Raw genomic sequence first — 22,702 nt, 5'->3', positions numbered from 1 at the left:
GTATCGATTATCATCACCTGTCAAAAACAATACGAGTAATGATCTATTTTCAAGTACAAAATCACCTGACAAAAAATTGTGATCTATTTTCAAGTTCTCGAATTTTGAGAAGATTAGGACATTTTTCTCGTTTGTCAATCAGAATTATACATTTTGTTGGAATGCTGGGCAACCGGCTCATCTAATTTCACAATACATGTACATGGTATGGTATGTACATACGTTATATTAATATGTGAATCGAATTTTTTTATGCTGTACAGTACGCCAGAGCGAGTTCCGCCTTCTGAGTGGAATTAACTCCCATCTTGACCCCCAGCGCGACTTCACGACCATGTTGACGTGCGAGAATAAGAATATGTACAGCGCGGTGAGGGTGGAGGTGTGGCTTTAGTTGACCTTTCTTTGTACAGTCATTGATTACCAGTACTGGACGTTGCACCCCACATTACAGTACGAGACGCAATGTGCTGTAAATTTCCTGTTTGCCCCTTAGAGTTTACTCGAGTAGGAAAATGTCCGCTGGGCAATGCCACAGTCATGGACCTCGCAGTTCGTTTCATGGGTGCGACAACCCCGCTCGCTCTCGCGGCCTCTGTCGCTTGCACGGTGGTACAAAGTGTGCGATCACGCTGGTGGCTTGAATTTGGTGCACCATTGCGGCCTTTGTACAGTGTTCATTGCATTGTGAGGCTGTGTTCGATTCCTCTTTGCTGAGCCGCAGCTACCAAAACAAACATTGCCACGATCATTTTTCATATCATTCGTATTCTAATGTTGAAAATACGACCTCCACACTACGTTGGGTTTGCATTGAAACTGTGGCTTGCGCAGAGGACACATCGTGCTGTTCATAGCGGATATGGTGGGGAGGGCCCTGGAGCGTGCGGGGCTTACAAAGTGGACAGTTCAGTACCAGTTCCGAGAGCACATCAACAGCATCGGCACATTCTGGCTCTCTTGGGATGTCGGAACGCTGCGGCGTTCTGGCTCAAGTGACAGCGCCCGAATGGTGGATTTGACGTCACGAGGGGGGTTCCCTGACTTATCTGCGTACGCAATAACGGGATTGTTTCATGTACACTTCGTTCCACAAGTGCATTTACCCCACGAGAGCGAGAAAACCGATTCTAGTACATCTCAATATCTCACAAGGTTGGTCGCGGGCGTTGGTGGCGGTCGTCTTTCGGTCGTTCGGGGGCCAATTTGGCGCAAAATAGTCCTACACTTTGCGGGTACACGAGCCATTGCAAACGAGGCCGAGCTGAGGGGGCACAGGACGTGTTTGAGGACACACAAAGAGATTGATCCTACAACTACACAGGATGAGATTGGTTTTGGTATACAAATTATATTGAATATATAATCGATAAATTGATGACACCACGAACACCATCACCAGAGAGAGAGATCCAGTCGTGGGGAAACGATTTCCGTGAACTTGACTGAAACGAAATTTGGGGGGTAATGGCTGTCGAGGCCGACACGGCCATTTCACGCCTGCTTCCTTCTGGGACAAACAATGCGAGTCATGGCACCGACAACGGCGCTGACAGCGTTCGTGTGTGCCGCCACGTGCGTCGCCCAAGACCTGGACGCGCAAGCCCGTGCCATTGTGGACGGCATGAGCCTGGACCAGTTGCTCGGACAAATGACGCAAATCACGATTGATTTCGTCGCAATGACTCAAAACGGCGGCAAGACACTCGACATCACCAAAGTCCAGGAGCTGGCGAACCAAGGTGTTGGGTCGTACTTGAACTCACCATTCCAGTCGCCCCTCGGGGACAACTACGGGTGGAACGTGCAGGAATGGCGGCAAGCCGTGTCAAAGCTCCAGGACATACACATTCGCACGGGCGGGACCCCGATCGTCTATGGCTTGGATTCTCTCCACGGAGCCAACTACGTCAAAGGCGCTGTCCTCTTCCCCCATCAGATCAACGCTGGCGCAACGTTCGACCCCGAGTTGGCTCGGCGAATGGGTCAATTCACAGGCCGCGACACGAAAGCTGCAGGCGTCAACTGGATCTTCGGTCCATGCTTGGAACCTGCGCGACACAAGGGATGGCCTCGCATTATGGAGACGTTCGGCGAAGACCCGAAGGTTGTGTCGGACATGGGGAAAGCAATGATTGAAGGCATTCAGAGCCAGGGTGTCGCGGCATGCTTCAAGCACTTCATTGGGTATTCGGCCAGCTCGAGTGGGAAGGACCGTGATCCGGTGTCTCTGACCAACCACGAACTGCTCAACCTGTTCATGCCGCCTTTCAAAGCAGCCATTGATGCCGGTGTCATGAGCGGCATGGATTCGTTCGTGGCACTGGACGGAATTCCCATGGCTGCAAATCGCAAGAACTCGATCGCTTTGCTCCGAAACGACTTGAAATTCGACGGGGTGCTCGTAAGCGACTGGGAAGAAATCTACCTGCTCGACTTCTACCACCACTATGCTGCCAACCGCGAAGACGCCGTGTACAAGGCGATGACGGACTCGTCCCTCGATATGAGCATGGTGCCGTACGACACGAGCTTCATCGGGTACATGAAGACCTTGTACGCGTCCGGCAAAATACCCCTCGATCGCATCAAAACGTCGGCGAGACGCCTCGTCAAATTGAAGCTCAAGCTCAACTTGTTCAACGTTCCTGTTCCGGGGGCCGACGTCGTCGACCAAGTGGGCGACTGGCCGAGTCGTGCGGCGGCATGGGATATTGCCAAGGAGTCGCTGGTTTTGGTCAAGAACTCCAACAACATTTTGCCTCTGGACAAGTCCAAAAAGTTCTTCTTTACGGGACCGTCGATTGATGACATTGGGCTGCTTTGCGGCGGATGGTCCCTGACATGGCAAGGCCAGCAAGGAAGCTCCATGTTTCCCAACCACTGGCGCACGATCAAAGGCGCCATGTCCGACGTTGTCAACGATCCATCGCGGGCGGCCTTTTACCAAGGCGTCAACACGGACGGCACTTGGTGGGATATCAATCTGGCCAAGCAAAAAGCTCAAGCTGCCGACTACACGGTGATCGCCCTGGGAGAGCGAACGTACGCTGAGTTTATGGGCAACACTGACCCGTACGAGCTGCCCACGGGCTTGACCGACTACGTGAAAGCCATTGCAAGCACTGGCACCAAGATCATCTTGATCTTGGTCGAAGGCCGACCTCGAAACTTGAATGGCATCGCAGACGTCGCCCACGCCGTAATGTACGCGGGTTTGCCTTGTGAAATGGGCGGCGAAGCGATCTCGGAAATGTTGTTCGGCTTTACCAACCCAAGTGGAAAGATGCCGTTGACGTACCCCAAGACAACCGATCCAGTCAACATGGCCACACCTTACTACAGCCGCGTCGGCGACAACTGCGTCGTGAACGGCATGACGACGAGCTGCCCCGTGGAATGGCACTTTGGCCACGGACTGAGCTACACCACGTTTGCATACTCCAACGTCCGACTGTCGGCCACAACTCTGTCGCCGACCGTGAGCCAAACAGTCGTGACGGTGACGGTGGCCAACACGGGACGAGTGAACGGCAAGGAGGCGGTGCTCCTGTTTGTGTCGGCCCCCGGCGGCCCCGAAACAAGACTGCTCAAAAAGTACACCAAGGTCGACTTGGTTGCGGGCCAATCGACCGACGTCAGCTTGACGCTGTCGCCAGATGACTTTGGCCAGTACGTGAATGAAATCGGTCAAGGGCTGCGAAAGGAAGCTGCAAGCGGGACGTACTACGTGTCGCTCAAGGCCGACACCCCTTGCAGCGCCGCCTCGCTCGGTCCGTTGTGCAAAACGTTCACGTGGAACGGTGCGCCCCCAACGACGCCACCTCCTGCGACGTACTACAAGCTGCGTCTGGATGCGTATAACTTTGTGTTCACGAACCCAGCGTCCAACTCGGTCGCGTTTGTGACGGAGGCGACCAACGCAACGAGCCAGGAGTGGTCTTTCGACAGCTCCACCTACCAGATCATCAACCGAGGCACGGGTCGGTGTATGGACGCGTGGCAGCCCATGAATGGCGGGGGCGTGCACACCTGGGACTGCAGTGCGTCCAACGTGAACCAGTACTGGAACTATGACGCTGCAACCAAGCAACTCCGACACCGCACCCATGTCGGGTACTGCTTGGATGTGGGAGCGACGACCGGGACGGCCCCGCACATGTGGCAATGCCTGCCTTCATCGCACCCGGACTTGAAAAACCAACTGATCACACTCACGACGCCGTCCCTCAACTATGTCGTGACCAGCCCTGCCTTCAACCGCGTGCTGTCGACAGTGGGCATCACGTCGATTGCGTTCCAGCCACTCGTGGTCGCGAGTGCGTCGCAACTGTGGCGATGGGATGCGCAACTGCTTCGGGCGATGGGAGCGACCAACAAGTGCCTGGACGCATACCAAGCACAGAACGGTGGCGCCGTGCACTTGTGGGACTGTAGCGCCACCAACGTCAACCAGTTGTGGACGTACGACGCGTCGACGAAGCAACTTCGCCACCAGACCCACACAGGGTACTGCTTGGACATTGCTACCCCCACAGGCGAGTCGCCGCATCTGTGGTCGTGCTTGCCTGCAAACCACGCAGACATCAAGAACCAAGTGTTTATCCTCGGGGCTTAATTCCAAATCTCGATTTTCCTCTCTGTGTGTTTTGCTTCGTTCATGGCATTGACTCCGTGTGGGTCTGGTGGCGAAGTTGCTTTGTCGACGCGTCGTACGTCCACAACTGGTTGACGTTGGTGGCGCTACAGTCCCACAAGTGCACGGCGCCACCGTTCTGAGGTTGGTATGCGTCCAGGCACTGGTGTAGCCATGTTGACTTGATCTGTTGCCTTGGGGTATACGGCATCTTTCCACATGGGTTCGACTTACTAATGAGGAGACCGGAAGATCACCGCCTAGCTCATATGGCAAACTCGCGTACATTACGGCGTGGGCGACGTCTGCGATGCCATTCAAGTTGCGAGGTCGGCCATCGACCAAGATCAATTCGATCTTGGTGCCAGAGCGTGCAATGGCTTTCACGTAGTCGGCAAGCCCGTATGCAGCTCGTACAGGTCGGTGCTGCCCATAAACTCAGTGTACGGTCGCCCTCCCAGGGCGATCACCCGTGTAGTAGTCGGCAGCTCGAGGTTTTTGCTTGGCAATGTTGATGAACTACGCACGAGCGGCGTTTCCAACAACTGCGCTCATTTGATTCGTGCGTCGTTGGCCAGGGTAGTACTTATTGCCCTGCCGTCCTGGCCAATTCATTCGTGGAACTCTCGACGCGACAGGGACAATCGAGTAGATCTTCACATAAAAGAAATTGCTCCCTTCGACAACACTCGTCGAGCTACCAGCAAATATTCCAACGCGACCGGCCCCATGTGATGTGGACCACGAAAGACAGTGAAGGCATGTCACATGTGCTTTTTGGGCGCGTGCAATATCGACAAAGGAGATGCCTCTGTGTTATTGCCTTCAGTACGTTTCAGCAAAAGCTTGATCATGGCTCGGCTGGGCGACGGCTATTCCCAACAAGAGGAAAAAGCGAGACATTCGGCGGCATGCACAATCGGGAGTTGCTGGGCGGATGTTTCGTGGTCACTTGCTACGTGTGAAAGTTCCACAGCTCAATGAAGGCAGACCCACACTCAAACTCCCCAACTTTGATCCTTTTTGCCAGAGCAGGCGTCAACCCCACATCAAGCTCGAGCGAGAGCACATTCCCACTAGGATGACCTTGGCTGAAGTTCTATTTGGAGAAATTTTGCCGAACGACAGCACTTTGCTGCTGGTTCTTGGCGTGTACTCTTCGCGTGATTTCTGCCAAGAGGACGTCGCGCTGCTCCCACGAGATGATGCTGGCGTTCCCGGCCCAATCCAAAACCTATTGCGGCCAGTTTGGTCATCGTCGAGTAGCTTCCTTGTTCATCCACCTCACCTCGCCCACTTGACGGGTCACTGTGTCTCGCTCATGGGTCGTCTTGGCCATCATAAACGCCTGCATCTTCTCAATCACGACGCAATGCCTTCATTCGTCGGGTACGCACCTGGTGGTGAAACGAAATGTCCACCTCACACGGGTCTTGCATCCAGGGCTCGCCGTCAATTTGCACCGGCAAGCGCTCCTTCAGTCGCACTTGAACTTGCCTAGCTTGGCACAGTCGTAATGCCTTGGACAGCCCCACCTGGACCCGTCGCCGCTTCAGCCAGCGCACAAAAACAACCCACGGACATTTGTTCGATCAACGTACTTGGAGTTGCCCGAGGTGCAGAGTGCCATACACAGCCACGATGTCGAGCAATCCGTCGTGCATCGACGCCGGGCCCAACGTTGGTTTGCTCGCAACGTTCTAGAGTCCACACGTGGGTCAAGAAGTTGGCGTGTCCAGGCACCGTCGACTCACCGACGGAACGTGTGTATATTCGTCGCTCGAGTCTTCATGCCACAAGACCGAGCCCCCGGCCTAGGTCGACAATTGAGCCCTCCGATTCTGGCAGCCAAGGAGCCGTCAACGTACGAAGCTCGTGATGTTTGTGATGATCACGCCTTCAATTCCAGAAGGCAGGTCGAGCAATTGGCTGTCGCAGACCAATTCAATCTTGGTCTCGAGGTTGCCACACGTTCGGGTCAAAAAGTTCTTGGCGCCGTACTAGTGTCCCTCTCCATGAACCGAATCGCTCTCGACGCAGCAACCCACTCACCCGACTGTACCACAGCTTGTTAATGAATTGGTTCATAAACAGCGACGGCGACCGCTCGCGCTTTTCATGGAATTCCAGTGCCACTTGGGCGTCGACGCCGATCCCTGCGATCCGTGCAGTTCAATCCAAACCCGAAGATAGTACCGATGTAGTTATTCATGGTAGATCGCTTCGTTCCATTCAGGTCCACCCGCCATCGATCGAGCATGGCGATGTGCGCGTTTTCGAGCTCAAACAAAATATCTGCCAGATTGGATGGCTCCGAGACAATTCAACGAGACCAAGGCAGTCCTAGCAACACGCACCACTGATCGGCTGGTCCGAGTACCCGCTGCCCCACCCCAGTACGCGGGCCAAGTCGTTGCCGGTGCCGAGCGGCAAAATGCCCACTGGTGGTTGCCTCTGGAAGTGCACCTTGGCCAGATTGTCGATAGCGCCCAACACCTACACACGGCTGGGCGGACATTCAACACATCAGTTGAACATACCCAGCCAACGGACCCATCGCCTCCGCACACGAGAATTCGTAGCCCAGGTACATTGCAAAACTGAATCAAGGCGGCTTCCGGGCCCTGTAGCGACAGGTCGTAGATCTAGACAATGCATCCCGGTGAGCCTGCACCACCCCGTTGGTCACGGCTGCCGTACTTGCAGTGGGTTAAGCCACCTTCGCAGTTGCTGGAGCACGTACACTCCCATTTGGCCCCCGCTTCGGCTGTTGATAAAAACTAGTCACACAACACACAGGGTCAGGAACTAGACGTGGACGGCATCATGCACCCAAGAGCGGCGTCGCGTCTGGAGGGGGCTCGATTGTGTACGGCAGCAAACAGCCGATTCCTTCCGTGATCCTGCGTTTGGTCATGGCGACGACTTGTCAAGACTAGCTGACGTACGGCGGAAGGATTTGTTGAAGAGTCTTGCTGCGCTGTATCGCCATGGTCTGCGTCGATCCGTCCCTACGCGCATCAGCATCGTGACAGAAGCGAGCATGGGCGACCAACGGTGTGGCCATTACTCGGTGATGAGCATGGTAGAGTTGGATTGTTTCCGTAGCGACGACATTTTCATGTTCTTGACGGCGTTCTTGACGGTGGAGAGGGCATTTGTAGGGGGCTCGGGGTCGCTGTTGACTCGAATGGACGTCGGAGGAAGCACGAGCTGTCGATGAGGACCGTAGTCGCACACGGCATTCCCGACGCCGCTCGATTCAAAGCACGATTCGTGCACGCGACGGTGGCACCAGATGCACTGCATGGCCGAAAGCGCGAGGATGTTGCCACAGAACAAGCCGCAAAGATGACACGTGTCCAGCGGATCGGTGTTGCCTTTGACCCACACATGCTCGCGATACGCTTTCAGCGTGTTCTTGTCGCAAGTCGATGGAATCGCAGCCAATTTGCATGCGCACTTTTGCTTGGAATTGGCTCGCATGTGACGCAGAGCGCATGGACCATGGGCGGTGATGCCGCAAATGTCGCAATTGACCACGTAGCTGCGGATACCAATTACGAGCGACTCGCATACATTGCACCACAATGGTCTACCACAGACTGGGTGTGAGACGTCAAGGTCGTGAAGCATCGAGTTGTTGTACCCTGCGCGGGTGCTAGCGCGCCATTGATGTCGCCCAAGGATGTAAGGCCCTTCACGAAACGAAGGCTTGCTAAAGAAGTAGACAAGCCGACGAACGGTCGCATAGATGCACACAAGCCCTGCAATCGCCAAGAACGGCATGTTCAGCCACCAGAAGTCACCAACGAGACTCCACGAGTGCAGAGGCAACCGAAGCGCGAGCGGGTCGTACATGAAGCCCACGGCTACTGCAAGTGCCAGGTATAGCCACCACAGGTCGAGCCGCGGCGCTGCCAGCGCCCCCAATGACGAAAAGTTGGGACCATGCTGCATCAAGCCTCGGTTTTTGTCCCACAATCCCCAACAACGAATCTTTGAATTTTAGCCAATCGAATGTGGCCATTTGGAAACCGCATCTGCAAAACGAGATCGGGTGCGAGGCAGGCACAACATGGCGCTACGTCCGTGTAGAGTCCGTGTGCACTGCAGAGCAGGACGAGATGTTCTGCGTGTAGGTTGAATGCAGGTAGGCGACGTAGATGGGATTAGGTTGGAGGTTTAATCGATGCTGTGGCGAGGAGCACTTCTTGGATGAATCTACAACAAGACGTAGCTGTTGAGGCCGATGGTAGTGACGAGCATTTCGCAACGGCGCTTACGGAGATATGTCACCATCGAGAACGCCTTTGGCGTCGGAGGTTGACATGTTCGTTCGGTGGTCCTTGACCATCTAGGTCGAAGTCGCATGAATGCTTAGCTGAACCAACCATCAACATACCTTGTAAGGATGCAATACGTACGACCGAATCTACGCATGGCCATCGTGAGTACTTCTCTATCGAGTCCGTCGGGGCACGTGCACCTGGCTCCCCCACGTATTATCACCCAAGCCCTGTGTGTATTTCTTCTTCTCTTCGTCCCTGCACTCGCATGTCAGCCTTCAACAACGCCAAGGTCAAGAAAACCAACTCTTTCAGCAGCTCCAGCTGAAGAAGTCGCGCACGGAGCATGTCCATCGCAGTGTCTTTGTTGCGGTGCTGCGATCGATCGGACTGGCATTGCACAACGATGTTGGTTGGCAAGTGCGTAATGCGGATCGCGCTTTCAGTCTTGTTCACGTGCTACAACCAACGTGTCACTCACCACGCCGTTCCTCGCAATCGCACAGACCTGTCCACCTGGACCGGACGCTCGATATGTGTCAATGCGCAAGTCCTTGGCAAATATTTCCATCGCGGCAGCAGTCGCTTTCGCGCCGCCTTCGACAGCATCAGCACAACGAACACCCGACTCGATCGATCCAATTCTCACCGTGAACGGCCAGTGGAAATACCCGCACTTGGGCAAACGACGTGTGCCGGCGGGACTGGTCCACAAAGAAAACGTGAATGTGGCGGCGATTCGACCGGGTAAACGGACTTGGTTGTCGAACGGAGAAATGCGAACGAGACGGTGGACGCCCCCTTCGGTCTTGAGCCACCCGTATGCGTAACTTCCTGAGTGCAGACTGTGAAGACCGAGCGTTGGAGGCGCTGCCACGAGTGATACCTTCAATGCGCAAACACACCGACCGGTAGCCCGCTTCTTCGCCCAGCACTGCATGCACGACCTCCACTACAGCGTTCCATGAGTCGCACGGCTCCATTCGGACGTCATGCAAACCTCGATACCCATCTGGATGCGATTCTGTCCATCTCGAGTACATCCGCAAGAGCATTTCAACCCAGTCGCCGCTCTCGGTGCCGCCTGCCCAGGATGCAAACCACCGGGTGAGAAAGACTCGTACAAGTGACAATGTACCAGCTCCAGCGTGAATCTCGAGGAAACACGACGACGAGTCAGTGGGCTCGGACAGTAGCAGCTCGGCGCGCAATGCTTTGGCTGTGACGTCGGCCGCACCCACTGTCTCAACGCAATCGCGGAGAAGATTCACATCGTTCTCGTCCATGGCCATGTCTATACGTCAGCTGAATGACTATTGCAGACTGGTGAGTGGGTGGCGGCATACCAAACAGCTCCTTGGTGTCATTGAGGGTTTGCAAGAGTTGCGCCGCCACTGCATCACGCTTTTCCAACACACTCAGCTGCTGCAAAAGACCCGCCGCTTCAACTGGGTCCTCCCACAATGTCGAATGACTGGTTGCCTCGCGCAGCCGTGACAGGTCTGCAGCATGTTGTGGAGTTGTCAGTACTTGTTGGATCAATGACACGGTGGAAGATGCAGACTGGTGCTTGTCCGCAAAGTCAGACAACAGCACCTTCGTGGAGCGTATCGACTCTGTGGACACTGGACGGCAGCTACATCGCGTCCACGACCCAATGGCTTGCCACAGAGGCTGGAGCCCAGCTCGTGGCAGCGGCGCGCGCATGGTTGGGAGGCGGTGCAAGAAAGTTGTCAAGAGGTGGGTGTCTTTAAAAATTGTGTTTTAAATGCGTGTAGCGTCTTCTGTGAGATTCTTTGAGTTTTATAATGAGTTTTAAACAGTTCTTTTTGAACGATGATCGCATACACTCCTCCAGTGTTGAATGTTGGCGAAAGCTGGCTACAGTACAAAAGCAACTGCCACCAACTGCCCGACCCCACTCGCAGCATCCCATTGCTAGCGCTAAGGACGAATGGAGGCGGCGCTCCGTTCCCTTTTCGAGCACTTGGACAGTATGTTTGAGCTAGCGGCCTCGTCCGTGGCCACTCCGAGTGTGATTCGTGGTTGTAGGAAACCGCGATGGGAACTTGTGTGTCGACGATCTTTCCAAAGCTGTTCGCGGCCTTCCACTCATGACGGCGTGGCAATTAATTGCTGAAATGGACAAATTTGGCGATGGATATGTGCCTTTAACAGAGTTCCTTGCGGTACGTTCTAATCTCAACTTGAAAGCGTCATCGTGGCACGGTAGGGTATGCCACATTTGGTAGCGGAGGAACCTGCCACGAGCGACCCATTTAGTTGGACGGGGATCTGGAGGACTTTTAAAGGCCTCGGACAAGATGTTGACGTTGTATCCCCATCCACTCCATCCGTCATGACGACGAAGCGGTCAGCAACTCCTCCGCAGCCTGCCCCAGTTGAAAAGAAAGCAAACAACGGCAGCGTGAATTCAAAGTCACAGCCGTCGTCAAGGTCGCACCTTGGACCGGACGCTCACCAACCATCTTTGCAAAACGTTGTTTTTCGACCGACCTCACAGGCTACCACGATGGCTCCAAGTGTTCCTCAGGCTGAACCACTGCCATCGTTTCAACCAATTCGTCGACGAACATCTTCAAAACTGGACGAGTTCTTGAAGCAAGTGCCGTCAAATGCAGAGAAAATTCGCCCAATTGCACAGGATTCAATAGCGTCCGCCCGACCACTGGATTCATTGCCAAACACTGAGCATCATGGACAGTCCTCCAACGAGGAGCCGTTCGAGTCGCCCAAAACAATGCCCCAAGATGACCATGCGCTCAGCGACACCACCGCTCCCGACAATGTTGAGTTTGACCCTGGTATGGATCTCTTTGGTCAGCCATCCGCGGCGATTCGCGTTTCCGACGAGAGCTGGCCTCGCGCAGAATCGACATCGGCCATGATCGTTCAGTCGCACGGCATTCCATCGGAGGATTCACAACCACCAGGTATTTTTCGTAGCTGGTTGGTATCCATGCAACATCATGCCGATCTCTTGACGTCTCCGTAGCGACGTCATGCACCGAATACTCCGTCCCTGCGTACGCCGACGGCGCGGCCACCAAAGTCGTCGAGTGCAGGACGTCCGGGAATTTCAAGAGCGACATGGTCACGACCGACGTGTTCATCGAGTCAGGCGACGACATCCACACGATAAAGCACGAAATTGCCCAATGTGTCGACGCGATAAAGCGGTCGTGTGCCATGTACTCCGCCACGGATGCCGCCAACGCCCGTGAGGTGCTGACCGCCTTGGCGAAAGCTAAAGCCATGATGGCGGTCCGGCCCATTCCACAGTTCTTGGGGGCGGCGGTCAAATCGTTTGACAAGTCGTCGCTGTCAACTGTGGCCGACAACGACAAAACGTACAACTTTGTGTCGATCTACCACGTAGGCGAATTCAAGCCATTCAAGTCTTCGTGGTCACACGATTCGTCCTCCAGGTCGAGCAAGCGATGAAGATTCGAGCGTTCCGAAAGACGGTGCTGCTACATGTGTATCCCACCCTCCCGGACAACCCCAAACAAGTTCTAGCCGATTTGTTTCCCGATATCGTGGCCGACACCATCGACCAAATGTTCGAGGCGTGCGCGAACGACCTGAACAGTTGCTTCGAAGTGCTCTCGGGGCTATCAGGTGCGCGATGCCTATCGATTTGTGAGGCATTCACGGGGTTTTGGTAGACTATTCGACGTTGGAATCGTCGCTGTCGCCAAAAGCCCCGTACCTCCGACGCATAGCAAGCACAAAACAATCGATTGCTGGGCAAAACGACTTGAACGACGACGACTTGAATGCACCGATATTCGACGTCAAGGGCTACAAGAAGCCGCGGAAACCAGACAAAGCGTTGGTCTCCGTAGTGTCTGATGGTGGTGCCACATCGTTGGATGGCAAGTACCTTTCGATTCCGCAGACGCTAGATGAAGAGAGTTTTGTCGACGCGTGGCCACAAATGCCCCCGACCCTTGCCATCGACGCGTTCTCGCAGTTTGAATCGGCTCAAGTACGCTTGCAGCGATCTGCACGATGTTTTCGTTGTCCCATGGAATCGTGCTAGAACATGCCGGAAATCCTCGGTGCATGGAAGACATTCAACGTAAACCGGTCAACCGTTCGCCCCAATTTGGTTTATTCGCATTTGAAGGTGCGGCTGCTGCCACTCGGTGAGAGCACGTTGGACTTGACGGATCAACATAGCGCCATCTGCAACCGGTGCTCTCGTTCCGCCAACTGCGCGTCTTTGAAATCCTGGACCGGAAGCGAAGCGAGAGCCGATTGTATGCCGAAGCGGCGGCAAGGTCTCGGGTACGTTTTTGTCACTTGGACGTTGTGACAAGTGTGGTTTCAAGCGCGATGGCTGTAGCAAGTCGTGATCGTCGGAGGCGGTCCGGTCGGCTTGCGGACTGCGATCGAAGTCGCGCTTCTCGGTGGAGAAGCGATTGTCGTGGAAAAGCGCTCGAATTTCAACCGCGAACAGATTTTGCACCTCTTTCCGTGGGTTGTCCACGACTTGACCAAGCTCGGGGCCAAGATGTTTTACCCCCAGGTGCTCTTCCTACTTGCACCAACGTTGCTCATCGTCGGCGGCGCAGTTTTGCATGTCGTCATCCCACTTGCACATTGGCACGCGGCAATTGCAGTGTATCTTGCTCAAGGTAGCACTCCTGTTGGGGGTCACGGGTACAGACAACACGCTTCCTCTTCATCGTGTGTCAGTGGTGGTCTCGTTAGTATTTGACAACACGTCGTTTGAATCGATCGCCGCAACGAGCGAAGGATACGTTGTTCACACAGTGCCGCCCCTTCCGCACGAGTGCGAGCAAGTGAGTGCCGTCGTTGGGGCGGGAGGCCACCGCGATCCGCTCAGCCCGTTCATGGGCATCACGCGCAAGGCGTTTTCCCCAAGTCCAGCGGTCGGCGCCGTCGTGACCATTCCCAACTTGCGCACCAAGTTGGATCCATGGCTCCGTTCACTTTGGTGACTCACTGGCTGTCGTAGAGCTGAGTCGGCGGTCGACGAGTTTTCATGGGCAAAACAGTACAACCAGTCGCTGTTTGCCCAGCTCAAGGACGACCTGGGCGTAGACGTCGAAAACGTTGTGTACTACCGAGAGGAAGTGCATTATGTGGTCATGACCCCGAAGCGATCGAGTTTGGTGAATGCGGGCATTCTCGCAACGAAGGAACTGGACTCGGTCGACGTCGGCAGGCTGCACGACTATGTGCGGAAAGTGCTCGCGTTTTTTCGCATCTCGGCGCCCACGGACGGTCTCGACGCGCAGCTGTTTGACTTTAGCCAGACGCTTCGGGCCGAAAAGGTACCGTTGAAGGCGTCGTCGTGCCCAGCTACCTTTTGCGTGTATAGGCTGCGGTCGTGCTGCCCCATCCTACGCACAAGTTATTCGCGGCGCTAGTGGGCGACGCCTTGCTAGAGCCATTTTGGCCCCAAGGACTTGGAATCAACCGGGGATTTCTCAGCGCTCTTGACGCAGCGTTTGCCATCACGCAGCTCGACAAAATCGATGACAAGAAGCTCTTGACGGCCCACGACAAACACTACAAACTGGGCGCGGGGCTTCAACTCCAAGCCAACATTCGAAACTACAACGTGGAGCCCAAGTCGCGTTACACCAGTCTCTAACGAAACAATTCGAATACGACATGATGAGTTGAAGCTTGATGTCCATGAGGGCAATAATGAAGGGAGCCATGTACTCCCCATCGAATGAACCCATTCTTAGCGCCGTAGGACTGTTTATCACAGCGCGGAGTGTCGCTCAGATCGACCGATACAGTCAGCAGAGCTGACCTCATCGGCGAAGTACGTCGTCTGCCGCAAGTGGCTTGCGAGATGCGTCCACATGTACAGGCTCACACGTCCAAGACAATTCCCTCAAGTTGCATCGACGCCACAGTGGATTCCAACGCCACTCCAAAACCATGCGAGCCGGAGCTTCACGAGCATCTGCTGGCACTGTCGTTGAAGCCTTGGACCACATCCTGGCTTGAGGAGCATGGAGGCAATGCTTTCATGGTGTGCGTGGCGGACGATGTTGCGCCGCAGTTCGTCACTTCCTCTCCCACATCGCTTTGGAACGTCGGTGAATTGCAACTATTCATGTCGAATGTGTGAGTGCAAGTGAGATCGGCTCGGCCAGCCCCCGGCGCTGTGCCGCCAACTGAAGCCGCCGCACTTGCTTTCACAAAACACCAGTTGGACATCGCAACATCGTCGCGCTGCCTCCACAGGCCACCGCCGTCACGATATCCTCGGACACCCGTCGACTCACGGCGGTCTCTACCGTGGCTGCCCCCATCATGTCGGCTCCACCATTCCTGTCGAGCAAACACAGCGCCTGCAGCGCGAACGACGTGCGACCGAGCAGTTGGCCATGGCCACTGCAACTTCAGCACGGCCGACATGCGACTCGAGTACTGGATTTCGTTGTATCACACTAAGCGACGAAGCGACCGTCCGAGACGACGAAGCGGCCATTCTTGACGACGTGTTGAATGGGAGGGTCGACCATTTCGTAAATCAAGTGCTCCCATTGTGGCGCGTCCAAGACAAGCAAGTCGGCGTGCTTCCCGACTTCAATACTGCCGTGGGTGTCGGCTCGGTCGACGGACGCAGCAGCGTTGATCGTGGCACCAACGAGCGCTTCCTTCATCGTCATCTTCATGAGGCAGCACGCCATGTGCATCGTCAGTGGCATCGACAGACAATGCGCGTTCGGATTGTAATCGGACCCGAGAGCGACGGCCACGTTGGTCGAGATAAGTTCTCGCGCGGGGGGGCTCGGGAGCTTTAGGATGTACATGGTAGTGGGGAGCAAGACTGCGATCGTGCCGACCTCCGCCATCGCTTGGACATTGGCAGAGTCCAACATTTCCAAATGGGACGCGGCGTGCGCTTGGAGACAGTTGCATAGCGCGCCTGAGTTCATGGGGTGCAGTTCATCGCCGTGGAAGTTAATTTTTAGGCCGGCATCTTTGCCGGCCTGCAGGATTGTCTTGGTGTCGTTGTACTCGAACACACCCTTCTCGCAAAAGACATCGCTGCGTTTCATGCAGATGAGGTTTTCGTTCGGGGAAGGAGAGCACCATGGACACTTACATGAAGGTCGGGTTGATCTCGCCAGCAGCCTGCGCGCGGAGGAGTGCAGGGATTTGGTTCTGCACAATGTCCAACGTAGCCTCGGCGGCGGTCATGCCGTCGGGCACCGAGTGGCCGCCCAAGTAGGTGGCCACGACGTCGATCGGGTGGAACTTGGACGCCTTTTCGAGCACACGTAGCATCTTGATCTCGGTCTCGGTCTCTAGCCCATACCCGCTCTTGGCCTCCACGACGGTCGTGCCGCATTTAAGCATGCGGTCCAGTCGTTTCTTGAGAAGACCCAACAATTCGGCTTCGGACGATGCGCGGGTCGATCGCACAGTGCTGTTGATGCCGCCTCCCATCGCATGGACTTGCATATATGATGCCCCGGCCAATTTGAGTGCGAACTCGTCCACTCGACTGCCGCTCCACACGGGATGAGTGTGACCGTCCACAAGACCAGGAAGAATGCACATTCCCGTTGCGTCAAAGTCGTTTTCAAACGTGACGGGCTGCGGCTGAGCCTGAATCCAAGCGTCGGCGGCGGCAGTGGTGCCGACAAAGGCAAACTTTCCGTCCGCATCGACAACCAGCGCGCCGTCTTCAATGATCGCGACGCTGTCTTGGTCCGCGCCACACTTGACTCGTTCGTTGTTGCTGCACACTTGCACGAGCTGCTTGGCGTTGCGGACTCGAAGGCGGAAGGTTGAGCCTGTCATGTCAGTATCGACTTGAGGTTTGCCTGTGAGTTGGTTTTTGAACGTCAAATGTTTAAACATCATTCTCCACATGGACGTAGCACGCACGTTAAACGTTGGCATGCAACCGTGCCAGCGTTGGAGGCTATGATGCAGTCTGCGCGAGACTTGTCATGTTCGGCACGATCTCCTGGGAAATAGAGCGTGTTACTAGTCCATGTGACTCGTACCTCAAACACGATGAGTGCATCGGCCCTACTTCTGCTTCCCCTACTGAGCATGTCGAAGGAGTTTAACGCATTTGAGTTTTATACTGGGCAAAACAATGCTCTTGTATCATTTCATACATAGAGATACAAGAAGTGGCTGCGCTCGATCCGCATGAAATCGTGGGAAGTACGAGTCTTGTGTGTGGCGTAACAATGGGGTGGAGTCCATGGCGACGTCCCGCAACGGAGGAATCGACGTCACAATGACACAAACAAACAGGGATATCTCCGCGACAGGCAGCATCATGACTCCTCCCAGAAATACCCCTTAATTATACCTTAAATGTAATTATACCAAAAATATACTCTCAGTGGAATTGCTTTGTCTACATATAATCACTTTCGAAAAATATTTACTCCTATTCTATTTGCCTTAGGAAGCCCAGTCCCCAGAGGCCCGTCGTGCAGGTGTAGCGAAGGAAACGGAGCAGAATCGAGCTGCATTTGAAGGCCTTGCGTGCGACAGCACACAAGTGCTAGCGAACGGGAGATGATTATAGTATTAATAGCGCTTGGGGGCAGTAAACTCCTTGGTCCACTTGACCATGTCGATGGGATGGGTCTCGGGGGTAGCGTCGGGGTTTTCTTCCCACACCTTAATCGTCTTGTCGGCTTCAGTCGTGATGAAGCGGAGGCCCGTCATGTCGAACGTCGATGCAAACACCCCCGCCTCGCTGTCGAGCGATCCTGGCTGGACAATTGTCTCTTCCTCGTGGAAGCAGTAGCCCGTCGTGTAGTCCCAGAATCGCATGGACCCGTTGTCTGCGCTCGACACGAGCACGTTGTCTTGGTTCACCGACACGGCGTTCACTATCGCGTTGTGGCCGGAAAAATTTCGCAAAAACTTGCCGTCCTTGTGCTGCCACTTCTTCAAGTTGTCGGCGGCACCAGTCAAGAAAGTGTGGTCTGTGCGAGACGCTGCCATCGCACGCACTCCCTTCTTGTGATTCGTCAAGGTCGTCATCACTTTGCCAGCCGCCAAGTCCCACAGCTTGACCGTGCTATCGGCAGCGCCAGTGACGACCTGAGGATCTGTGCCTTGGGTCTCGATGGCCCACACACTGCCCTGATGGCCCGACAGCACATGCACCTGCTGCTTGGTCCGCATGTCCCAGACGCGCGCCACCGCGTCACGCCCACCCGTGATTAGCACATCTAGCGTTGGGTGCAGCTTCAGGCTGAACACACCGCTCAGGTGCCCGTGGTAGCTTCGAATCACTTTGTTGTATTCCAAGTCCCAGCACAACACCTTCTTGTCTTCGGAGGCGGAAAACATGTAAGGATGCCGGTCGCTCACGGCTAGCCCACGGATCGCGTTGATGTGCCCTGTCAGCGTCAGCTTGAGCTGACCGCTTGCCAAATCCCACACCTTGATCGTGCGATCCGCCGACCCTGTCACAAACCACTGGTTCGTAGGGTCCACGGCAATCGAGCGCACCCAGCCCAAATGACCAGCAATCACGCGCTTGAGTTTCCATGGTGCATGCCAGGTGGGCTTGGGAACCTCTGCAGCTTGGCGACGACGGACAAGCGCCGACGACGCTTGGAATTGGGCCTTGAACGTTGTTTCCTTCTTGTACTCAACCAGGGCTTGTTGGCTCGAGTTGGACGCAGCAGCTGCTGCTTCCTTTTGCTTGGAAAACTGCGCCACGGCGTTCTCCACAGCGCTTGGCAGCGAATCCACGGGATCTTTCGAAACGTGGCCTTCCACGACTTCGTCCTCATCTTCCAACGAAGGGTTCACTACAGGCACGGGCGCCACGGTGTCCAGCTTTGACTTCTTCAACTGACTCGGCTGGATGTCGGGAAGGTCGGAATATCGGGCGCGGAATTTCACTTGTATTTGCGTCTTCTGGCTGCTTTCATGTGTCTCAAAGCTAAGCGGTTCCCCCGCGAAGAGTTCTCGAGCTCGCTGCACGCTCCATGTAATTTTACTCCGGGCAGTGGCGTCGTCCACAGCGGTCGTGAGCGCGATTTCTGTTGCCATGATGAGGTCGCCGTTGGCCACACACAAGTTCCACAGAATCTGTACTTTACGTACAGAGAAAATTGTACGTACAGTGTTCAATTCTCGTTCAGGAGGAGAAGAGCGAAAAATTCGAAAAACAAGCAGAAATTCTTGAGATTTTCCGAAAATTAATGTACAAATCGAAACAACTTTTAGTGAAAGTTTTGATAGTGCCGAAAATGACACAACTGAGCAGTACCCGAATCCAAGAGGTTCCCAAGAGCCCTAGATGGACCTACACTTTTTCGTACTTTACTTTAGTATATCTATACAAAAATCAAGGTTGAACTGCTGTGAATAGTTGCTAAGCGCAGGAGACAAAACCAATCCAACGTCGGGAAGGCCGAGCTGGCGCGGCAGCATCAGCATGGCGGACTCAGGAACAGTAGGCGTTATCGTGGCAATAGTCGTGGCGATCTTTATCCTCGTCACGGCTTTGAAAGGAATCCGGATCATCAAGGAGAAGGAAGTGATGGTGATCGAACGTCTTGGTCACTTCAAGACAACACTATCGCCTGGTTGCCACTTCATCATTCCGTTCATCGACCAGCCTCGTGAACACACTCAAAAATACGTGGTGAACGTCGGTGAGCGCTTGACACTTGTCGACCGACCCAAGATCATTACGATCTCGACGCAGAACGAAGTGCTCGACTTCCCCAAGCAACCAGTGATCACCCGCGACAACGCTGCCATCTTCCTCGATGCGGTGCTCCAGTATTCAATCACGAGCCCCAAGACATACATCTACACTGTCAAGAACTTGCCGCATCTATTGAGCGTGCTCCTCCAAGCCCAGATTCGTAATGTCGCGGGCTCGCTGGACGTTGATCAAATTATCGAAGACACGGCGCAAATGGACCGCGTGTCCGGCTTGATGGATGCCGCCGCCGTTCAGTATGGCGTGAAGATTGCTATGGTCAAGATCCAACGCGTGGATGCGGGGCCGTTGAGCCAAGTGCTGGCGAAGAAGAAGCAGGCTGACTTGAACAACAAAGAGGTGCGTTTGCTAGGCAAACCTTGTCCAATTCATTCATCCATCGCAACGCCGTCCCTCATCTCGCCATTATAGATTATTATCCAAGCCAAAGCCATGAAGCAAACGACCGTCATCAATTCTGAAGGGAACCGCGACCGCATGATCAAAGAATCGGAAGGTGAAGCCCAGCAAGCGCTCTCGCGCGGTACGTCGGTGGAGCCAAACGATGTGCCGGACTGATGTGTTGTTTACAGCGCGCGGTGAGGCGCAGGCGATCGTGAACGCAGCCACGGCCGAAGCCCGAAGCATCAAGGAAGTCTGTATATCGTGTATCTATCTATAGTTGGAGTTTGATCGGGATCATGTGGTAGATCTCGAAAGTCGTGTCGCGGTCGGGCGAAAACCCCCTCCGGTATCTGCTGGCGCTTAAGTACATTGACGTGATGCAGCAAGTGCTGTCGCTCAAGCAAACCGAGGTGCAGCTCATGCCGTTCGAAACAGCGTTCATCCAGACGATCCGTGGGCTTGGCCTCAATACGGTCGCGCCGTGCAAGGTATAATCGCCCCTCGCCTTTCCTTTTATTTGTGTGAACGCAATGAAGTAAATTCACCCTGCCTCATGAATGCGTCGATCTTGGTTATGGAAATTCCCACTGCGACTCCCGCGTCAACGTATTCACGTAGTACAAATACCCGTCTTCCGTGACATACTCCTCCCACGGATATGGCAAAATCCTGGCATCTTCTCCTGCCGAGATGCGCAAACAATTTCGACTGGACAGGGCGAGGACTGCGTGAGCTAGACATGCGAGGCGTAGATGCTGCGTACCTGGCTCGAAGTGCTCGGTTCGGGTTCCATTCTTGGTGTTTGGGAGGGGTTCGCAGGCAGTTGTCACGTTGCTCCTACACGATGAAATGCATCAACATGGCAAGTTGGAAAGGCGCTGGGTCGTACAGCACGAAACTTGGACAAGATCGAGTCCAGCGTGGGTTGCTTTTTCGCCAGCTCTTCATTTGGAGCAGGGTTTGTGTGCGGGTGGAACGTACAGTCCTTGAGCTTTTCTACGAGCAGACGCTGCTGTTTTTCGCTCACAAGTTGCTGACGCCGCCGCTCCCACTCCATAGCCTTGCGAAAGTACATGTCGTTGCCCTTGACGGGCGAGTCCTCTTCAGGCCGATACGGGTTGGCGAACGTGCATTCTGCAATCTCGAGCTGGAGTTGTACTTCCCGCTCCTGCGACGCTCTTGCCTCTTTTTGCTGTTTCCACTGGACTTGCTTGAGGTATACTTTCTCCGCTTCCTTGGCGGGTATCACGCGTTTCTTTTGTGTTTGCTGGTTCTGGGACGCTGGTGAGGGCGACGGCTTTCGAACACTCACGTTGCGGGCCAACCTTGAGCTCGTGGCGCTGATCTTCGGGGCATTCTAGATACAAGGTCCTCATCTGTCACAAAGACTGCCCATCTCGCTACTATCGATTCAACGACATTTGGAGTACAACAGTACCTGCAGCTGAGTCAAGTGTCTTGCTTCAGCTGCACGGATCTGTTCCAGCTTTTCTTGGTGTGCATTTGCTTCGTTGTGCAGTCGGCTGCATAGCTGTGATGTGTGTGGGTCCAGTGGTGCGATGGAAGGGTGTTTTGTTGTGACGACGACGGGTGGGTCTGGTGGAGGTTTCTTGGCAGCGAGGTTAAACAGACGAGTGTGTACATCTCCGTTGCGGTGGAGCTGAGCCGAATGAGACGAAAGAGTGGGTTGGAAAGGGCAATGAGACTCCCGTCGCCTCGCACGTCGTTTGGCACAGATCGTCTCTCCATATCGATGCAGCCTGCATGAGGAAAGCGTGATGAGGAGGGTCGTTTGAGAACTTTAGTTTCATGTGACACCTGTCTTCGACTCTGTCTGGCCGAACGTTGTTGCTCCTGTTGTTGGTCGACCACCGCAGCAGCATTTGGCTAGATTTGGCGCTGCAGATTGGAACAGGTTGAACTTGACTCAGCTCTTTCTCCTCGGCGGCAATCCTGCGTGCTTCCAATTTGTTTTGTTTTTCGCGCTGCCACGACCACAAGTGGTCGATTCGTCGCTCCATGCGCTTGGACTTCTGGGTTGCATGTAAGTGATAAGGCATACTTCAGTATGTCCTCACGTACGAGGTTGATATTGGGGGAAAATGTTGTTTCGACGTCCTCGACTGCCTGCACTTGCCGCTTCAACAACTTGGTCGATTGTTCGTGTTTATCCACATGCAGCTTCACGCGCTCAAGAAACGGCATGTTGCCTTGCTCGCTGTTGGCGAGAATCCGCTCGGATTCCTTGGAGGGTCTGAACATCGAAGAAATGACCGGCTGTGGCGCATTGTCAATTGAACATTCATCTTGGTTGGTCGTTCCTCCTGCAGCACGGATCGATAAGGAATCAAGCGTTGGCGCTGCTGAGCTCGGCGTCTTGTGAAGGTAGCCCTGATGTCCATGTCAGCCGAGTCCTAAGTTGTAGCAGCACCTTGAGCACTTCTTTGAGAGCTTGAATTTCTTGGTACGTATCTGCGTCGGCGATACTCAGCCATCAATCCATCGATACGTAAGGTGACCTGTGAATTGTTTCTGGAGTTGCTTTTGCTTCAAAGGAACTACTCCGCCATCGGTGGATTTCCCCATCCAGACACAACGACGCTTCAAAGATTTTTCGACCCCGGCGATGTCGAAGTGTCGAAACGCTCG

At 54.5% G+C, this 22,702-nt stretch overlaps 8 protein-coding genes across 12 annotated transcripts; 3 read left to right on the top strand and 5 right to left on the bottom strand.

The window, feature by feature from the left end:
* The first annotated feature begins 1,417 nt into the window (after window positions 1-1,417).
* H310_00930 (hypothetical protein) lies at window positions 1,418-4,644 on the top strand. Its single transcript, XM_008863903.1, has one exon. The coding sequence runs from the start codon at window positions 1,523-1,525 to the stop codon at window positions 4,616-4,618; it is 3,096 nt and encodes a 1,031-aa protein (XP_008862125.1). The 5' UTR covers window positions 1,418-1,522; the 3' UTR covers window positions 4,619-4,644.
* Window positions 4,645-5,592: 948 nt separating this feature from the next.
* Window positions 5,593-8,616, bottom strand: H310_00929. 2 transcript variants are annotated; one of them, XM_008863902.1, is made up of 16 exons: window positions 8,286-8,616; window positions 7,707-8,231; window positions 7,585-7,647; window positions 7,469-7,539; window positions 7,337-7,416; window positions 7,177-7,281; window positions 6,994-7,132; window positions 6,833-6,931; window positions 6,741-6,792; window positions 6,689-6,692; window positions 6,505-6,636; window positions 6,391-6,450; window positions 6,238-6,336; window positions 6,034-6,171; window positions 5,925-5,984; window positions 5,593-5,870 (listed from the first exon to the last, which is right to left on the bottom strand). In XM_008863902.1, exons 1-16 carry the CDS (start codon window positions 8,594-8,596, stop codon window positions 5,736-5,738), a joined length of 2,073 nt encoding a protein of 690 aa, XP_008862124.1. In that variant the 5' UTR covers window positions 8,597-8,616; the 3' UTR covers window positions 5,593-5,735. The 2 variants fall into 2 exon arrangements, with proteins under 2 accessions (XP_008862124.1, XP_008862123.1); XM_008863901.1 differs by having other exon boundaries at window positions 6,689-6,792.
* A 168-nt stretch (window positions 8,617-8,784) lies between these two features.
* On the bottom strand, window positions 8,785-10,698 carry H310_00928. Of its 2 annotated transcripts, XM_008863899.1 has the most exons (12): window positions 10,272-10,698; window positions 10,064-10,219; window positions 9,926-10,009; window positions 9,812-9,877; window positions 9,683-9,759; window positions 9,575-9,629; window positions 9,434-9,522; window positions 9,233-9,384; window positions 9,126-9,183; window positions 9,042-9,071; window positions 8,923-8,993; window positions 8,785-8,860 (listed from the first exon to the last, which is right to left on the bottom strand). In XM_008863899.1, exons 1-12 carry the CDS (start codon window positions 10,630-10,632, stop codon window positions 8,809-8,811), a joined length of 1,251 nt encoding a protein of 416 aa, XP_008862121.1. In that variant the 5' UTR covers window positions 10,633-10,698; the 3' UTR covers window positions 8,785-8,808. The 2 variants fall into 2 exon arrangements, with proteins under 2 accessions (XP_008862121.1, XP_008862122.1); XM_008863900.1 differs by having other exon boundaries at window positions 8,923-9,071.
* A 103-nt stretch (window positions 10,699-10,801) lies between these two features.
* On the top strand, window positions 10,802-14,608 carry H310_00927. 2 transcript variants are annotated; one of them, XM_008863897.1, is made up of 13 exons: window positions 10,802-10,919; window positions 10,978-11,114; window positions 11,159-11,879; window positions 11,942-12,321; window positions 12,375-12,567; window positions 12,615-12,937; window positions 12,992-13,078; window positions 13,132-13,239; window positions 13,298-13,480; window positions 13,527-13,614; window positions 13,666-13,885; window positions 13,934-14,252; window positions 14,300-14,608. In XM_008863897.1, the coding sequence occupies exons 1-13, from the start codon at window positions 10,880-10,882 to the stop codon at window positions 14,573-14,575; spliced, it is 3,075 nt and encodes a 1,024-aa protein (XP_008862119.1). In that variant the 5' UTR covers window positions 10,802-10,879; the 3' UTR covers window positions 14,576-14,608. The 2 variants fall into 2 exon arrangements, with proteins under 2 accessions (XP_008862119.1, XP_008862120.1); XM_008863898.1 differs by having other exon boundaries at window positions 13,666-14,252.
* A 742-nt stretch (window positions 14,609-15,350) lies between these two features.
* On the bottom strand, window positions 15,351-16,792 carry H310_00926 (imidazolonepropionase). Its single transcript, XM_008863896.1, has 2 exons — window positions 16,052-16,792; window positions 15,351-15,993 (listed from the first exon to the last, which is right to left on the bottom strand). Exons 1-2 carry the CDS (start codon window positions 16,750-16,752, stop codon window positions 15,390-15,392), a joined length of 1,305 nt encoding a protein of 434 aa, XP_008862118.1. The 5' UTR covers window positions 16,753-16,792; the 3' UTR covers window positions 15,351-15,389.
* A 647-nt stretch (window positions 16,793-17,439) lies between these two features.
* Window positions 17,440-19,021, bottom strand: H310_00925 (hypothetical protein). The gene has a single exon (XM_008863895.1). The coding sequence runs from the start codon at window positions 18,985-18,987 to the stop codon at window positions 17,503-17,505; it is 1,485 nt and encodes a 494-aa protein (XP_008862117.1). The 5' UTR covers window positions 18,988-19,021; the 3' UTR covers window positions 17,440-17,502.
* Window positions 19,022-19,316: 295 nt separating this feature from the next.
* On the top strand, window positions 19,317-20,618 carry H310_00924 (hypothetical protein). The gene is made up of 4 exons (XM_008863894.1): window positions 19,317-20,008; window positions 20,081-20,192; window positions 20,242-20,303; window positions 20,359-20,618. The coding sequence occupies exons 1-4, from the start codon at window positions 19,376-19,378 to the stop codon at window positions 20,545-20,547; spliced, it is 996 nt and encodes a 331-aa protein (XP_008862116.1). The 5' UTR covers window positions 19,317-19,375; the 3' UTR covers window positions 20,548-20,618.
* Window positions 20,293-22,679, bottom strand: H310_00923. 2 transcript variants are annotated; one of them, XM_008863892.1, is made up of 8 exons: window positions 22,573-22,679; window positions 22,485-22,525; window positions 22,136-22,444; window positions 21,872-22,086; window positions 21,492-21,813; window positions 20,943-21,410; window positions 20,817-20,890; window positions 20,293-20,761 (listed from the first exon to the last, which is right to left on the bottom strand). In XM_008863892.1, the coding sequence occupies exons 1-8, from the start codon at window positions 22,637-22,639 to the stop codon at window positions 20,626-20,628; spliced, it is 1,632 nt and encodes a 543-aa protein (XP_008862114.1). In that variant the 5' UTR covers window positions 22,640-22,679; the 3' UTR covers window positions 20,293-20,625. The 2 variants fall into 2 exon arrangements, with proteins under 2 accessions (XP_008862114.1, XP_008862115.1); XM_008863893.1 differs by having other exon boundaries at window positions 21,872-22,083.
* Between the last annotated feature and the right edge of the window lie 23 nt (window positions 22,680-22,702).

This window comes from Aphanomyces invadans, assembly GCF_000520115.1.
Source record: "Aphanomyces invadans strain NJM9701 unplaced genomic scaffold supercont1.2, whole genome shotgun sequence".
Classification (NCBI taxonomy): Eukaryota; Oomycota; class Saprolegniomycetes; order Saprolegniales; family Verrucalvaceae; genus Aphanomyces; species Aphanomyces invadans.
The sequence above is the reverse complement of the archived record's forward strand: the minus strand, read 5'-3'. Positions and strand labels throughout refer to the sequence as shown.

Bases quoted from the DNA above. Each gene is read 5' to 3' on its own strand.
- H310_00923 (XM_008863892.1), bottom strand. From the start codon at position 22,639: ATGGGGAAATCCACCGATGGCGGAGTAGTTCCTTTGAAGCAAAAGCAA. The intron at 22,087-22,135 runs GTACGTGAGGAC...CATGCAACCCAG, and splicing joins TTTCCCCCAATATCAACCTC to AAGTCCAAGCGCATGGAGCG. The intron at 20,891-20,942 runs GTACGACCCAGC...TTCATCGTGTAG, and splicing joins TCTTGTCCAAGTTTCGTGCT to GAGCAACGTGACAACTGCCT.
- H310_00929 (XM_008863901.1), bottom strand. From the start codon at position 8,596: ATGCAGCATGGTCCCAACTTTTCGTCATTGGGGGCGCTGGCAGCGCCG. The intron at 7,540-7,584 runs GTACGTCAGCTA...GACCAAACGCAG, and splicing joins CTTCAACAAATCCTTCCGCC to GATCACGGAAGGAATCGGCT. The intron at 6,172-6,237 runs GTACGTTGATCG...CGACGGGTCCAG, and splicing joins TGCACCTCGGGCAACTCCAA to GTGGGGCTGTCCAAGGCATT.
- H310_00930 (XM_008863903.1), top strand. From the start codon at position 1,523: ATGCGAGTCATGGCACCGACAACGGCGCTGACAGCGTTCGTGTGTGCC.
- H310_00925 (XM_008863895.1), bottom strand. From the start codon at position 18,987: ATGGCAACAGAAATCGCGCTCACGACCGCTGTGGACGACGCCACTGCC.
- H310_00924 (XM_008863894.1), top strand. From the start codon at position 19,376: ATGGCGGACTCAGGAACAGTAGGCGTTATCGTGGCAATAGTCGTGGCG. The intron at 20,009-20,080 runs GTGCGTTTGCTA...TCGCCATTATAG, and splicing joins CTGACTTGAACAACAAAGAG to ATTATTATCCAAGCCAAAGC. The intron at 20,193-20,241 runs GTACGTCGGTGG...TGTTGTTTACAG, and splicing joins CCAGCAAGCGCTCTCGCGCG to CGCGCGGTGAGGCGCAGGCG.
- H310_00927 (XM_008863897.1), top strand. From the start codon at position 10,880: ATGGAGGCGGCGCTCCGTTCCCTTTTCGAGCACTTGGACA. The intron at 11,115-11,158 runs GTACGTTCTAAT...GTGGCACGGTAG, and splicing joins CTTTAACAGAGTTCCTTGCG to GGTATGCCACATTTGGTAGC. The intron at 12,568-12,614 runs GTGCGCGATGCC...GGGTTTTGGTAG, and splicing joins AGTGCTCTCGGGGCTATCAG to ACTATTCGACGTTGGAATCG.
- H310_00928 (XM_008863899.1), bottom strand. From the start codon at position 10,632: ATGCGCGCGCCGCTGCCACGAGCTGGGCTCCAGCCTCTGTGGCAAGCC. The intron at 9,385-9,433 runs GTCTGTGCGATT...CGTTGGTTGTAG, and splicing joins CGTCCGGTCCAGGTGGACAG to CACGTGAACAAGACTGAAAG. The intron at 8,994-9,041 runs GTATGTTGATGG...ACTTCGACCTAG, and splicing joins ACGTATTGCATCCTTACAAG to ATGGTCAAGGACCACCGAAC.
- H310_00926 (XM_008863896.1), bottom strand. From the start codon at position 16,752: ATGACAGGCTCAACCTTCCGCCTTCGAGTCCGCAACGCCAAGCAGCTC. The intron at 15,994-16,051 runs GTAAGTGTCCAT...CATGAAACGCAG, and splicing joins GAGATCAACCCGACCTTCAT to CGATGTCTTTTGCGAGAAGG.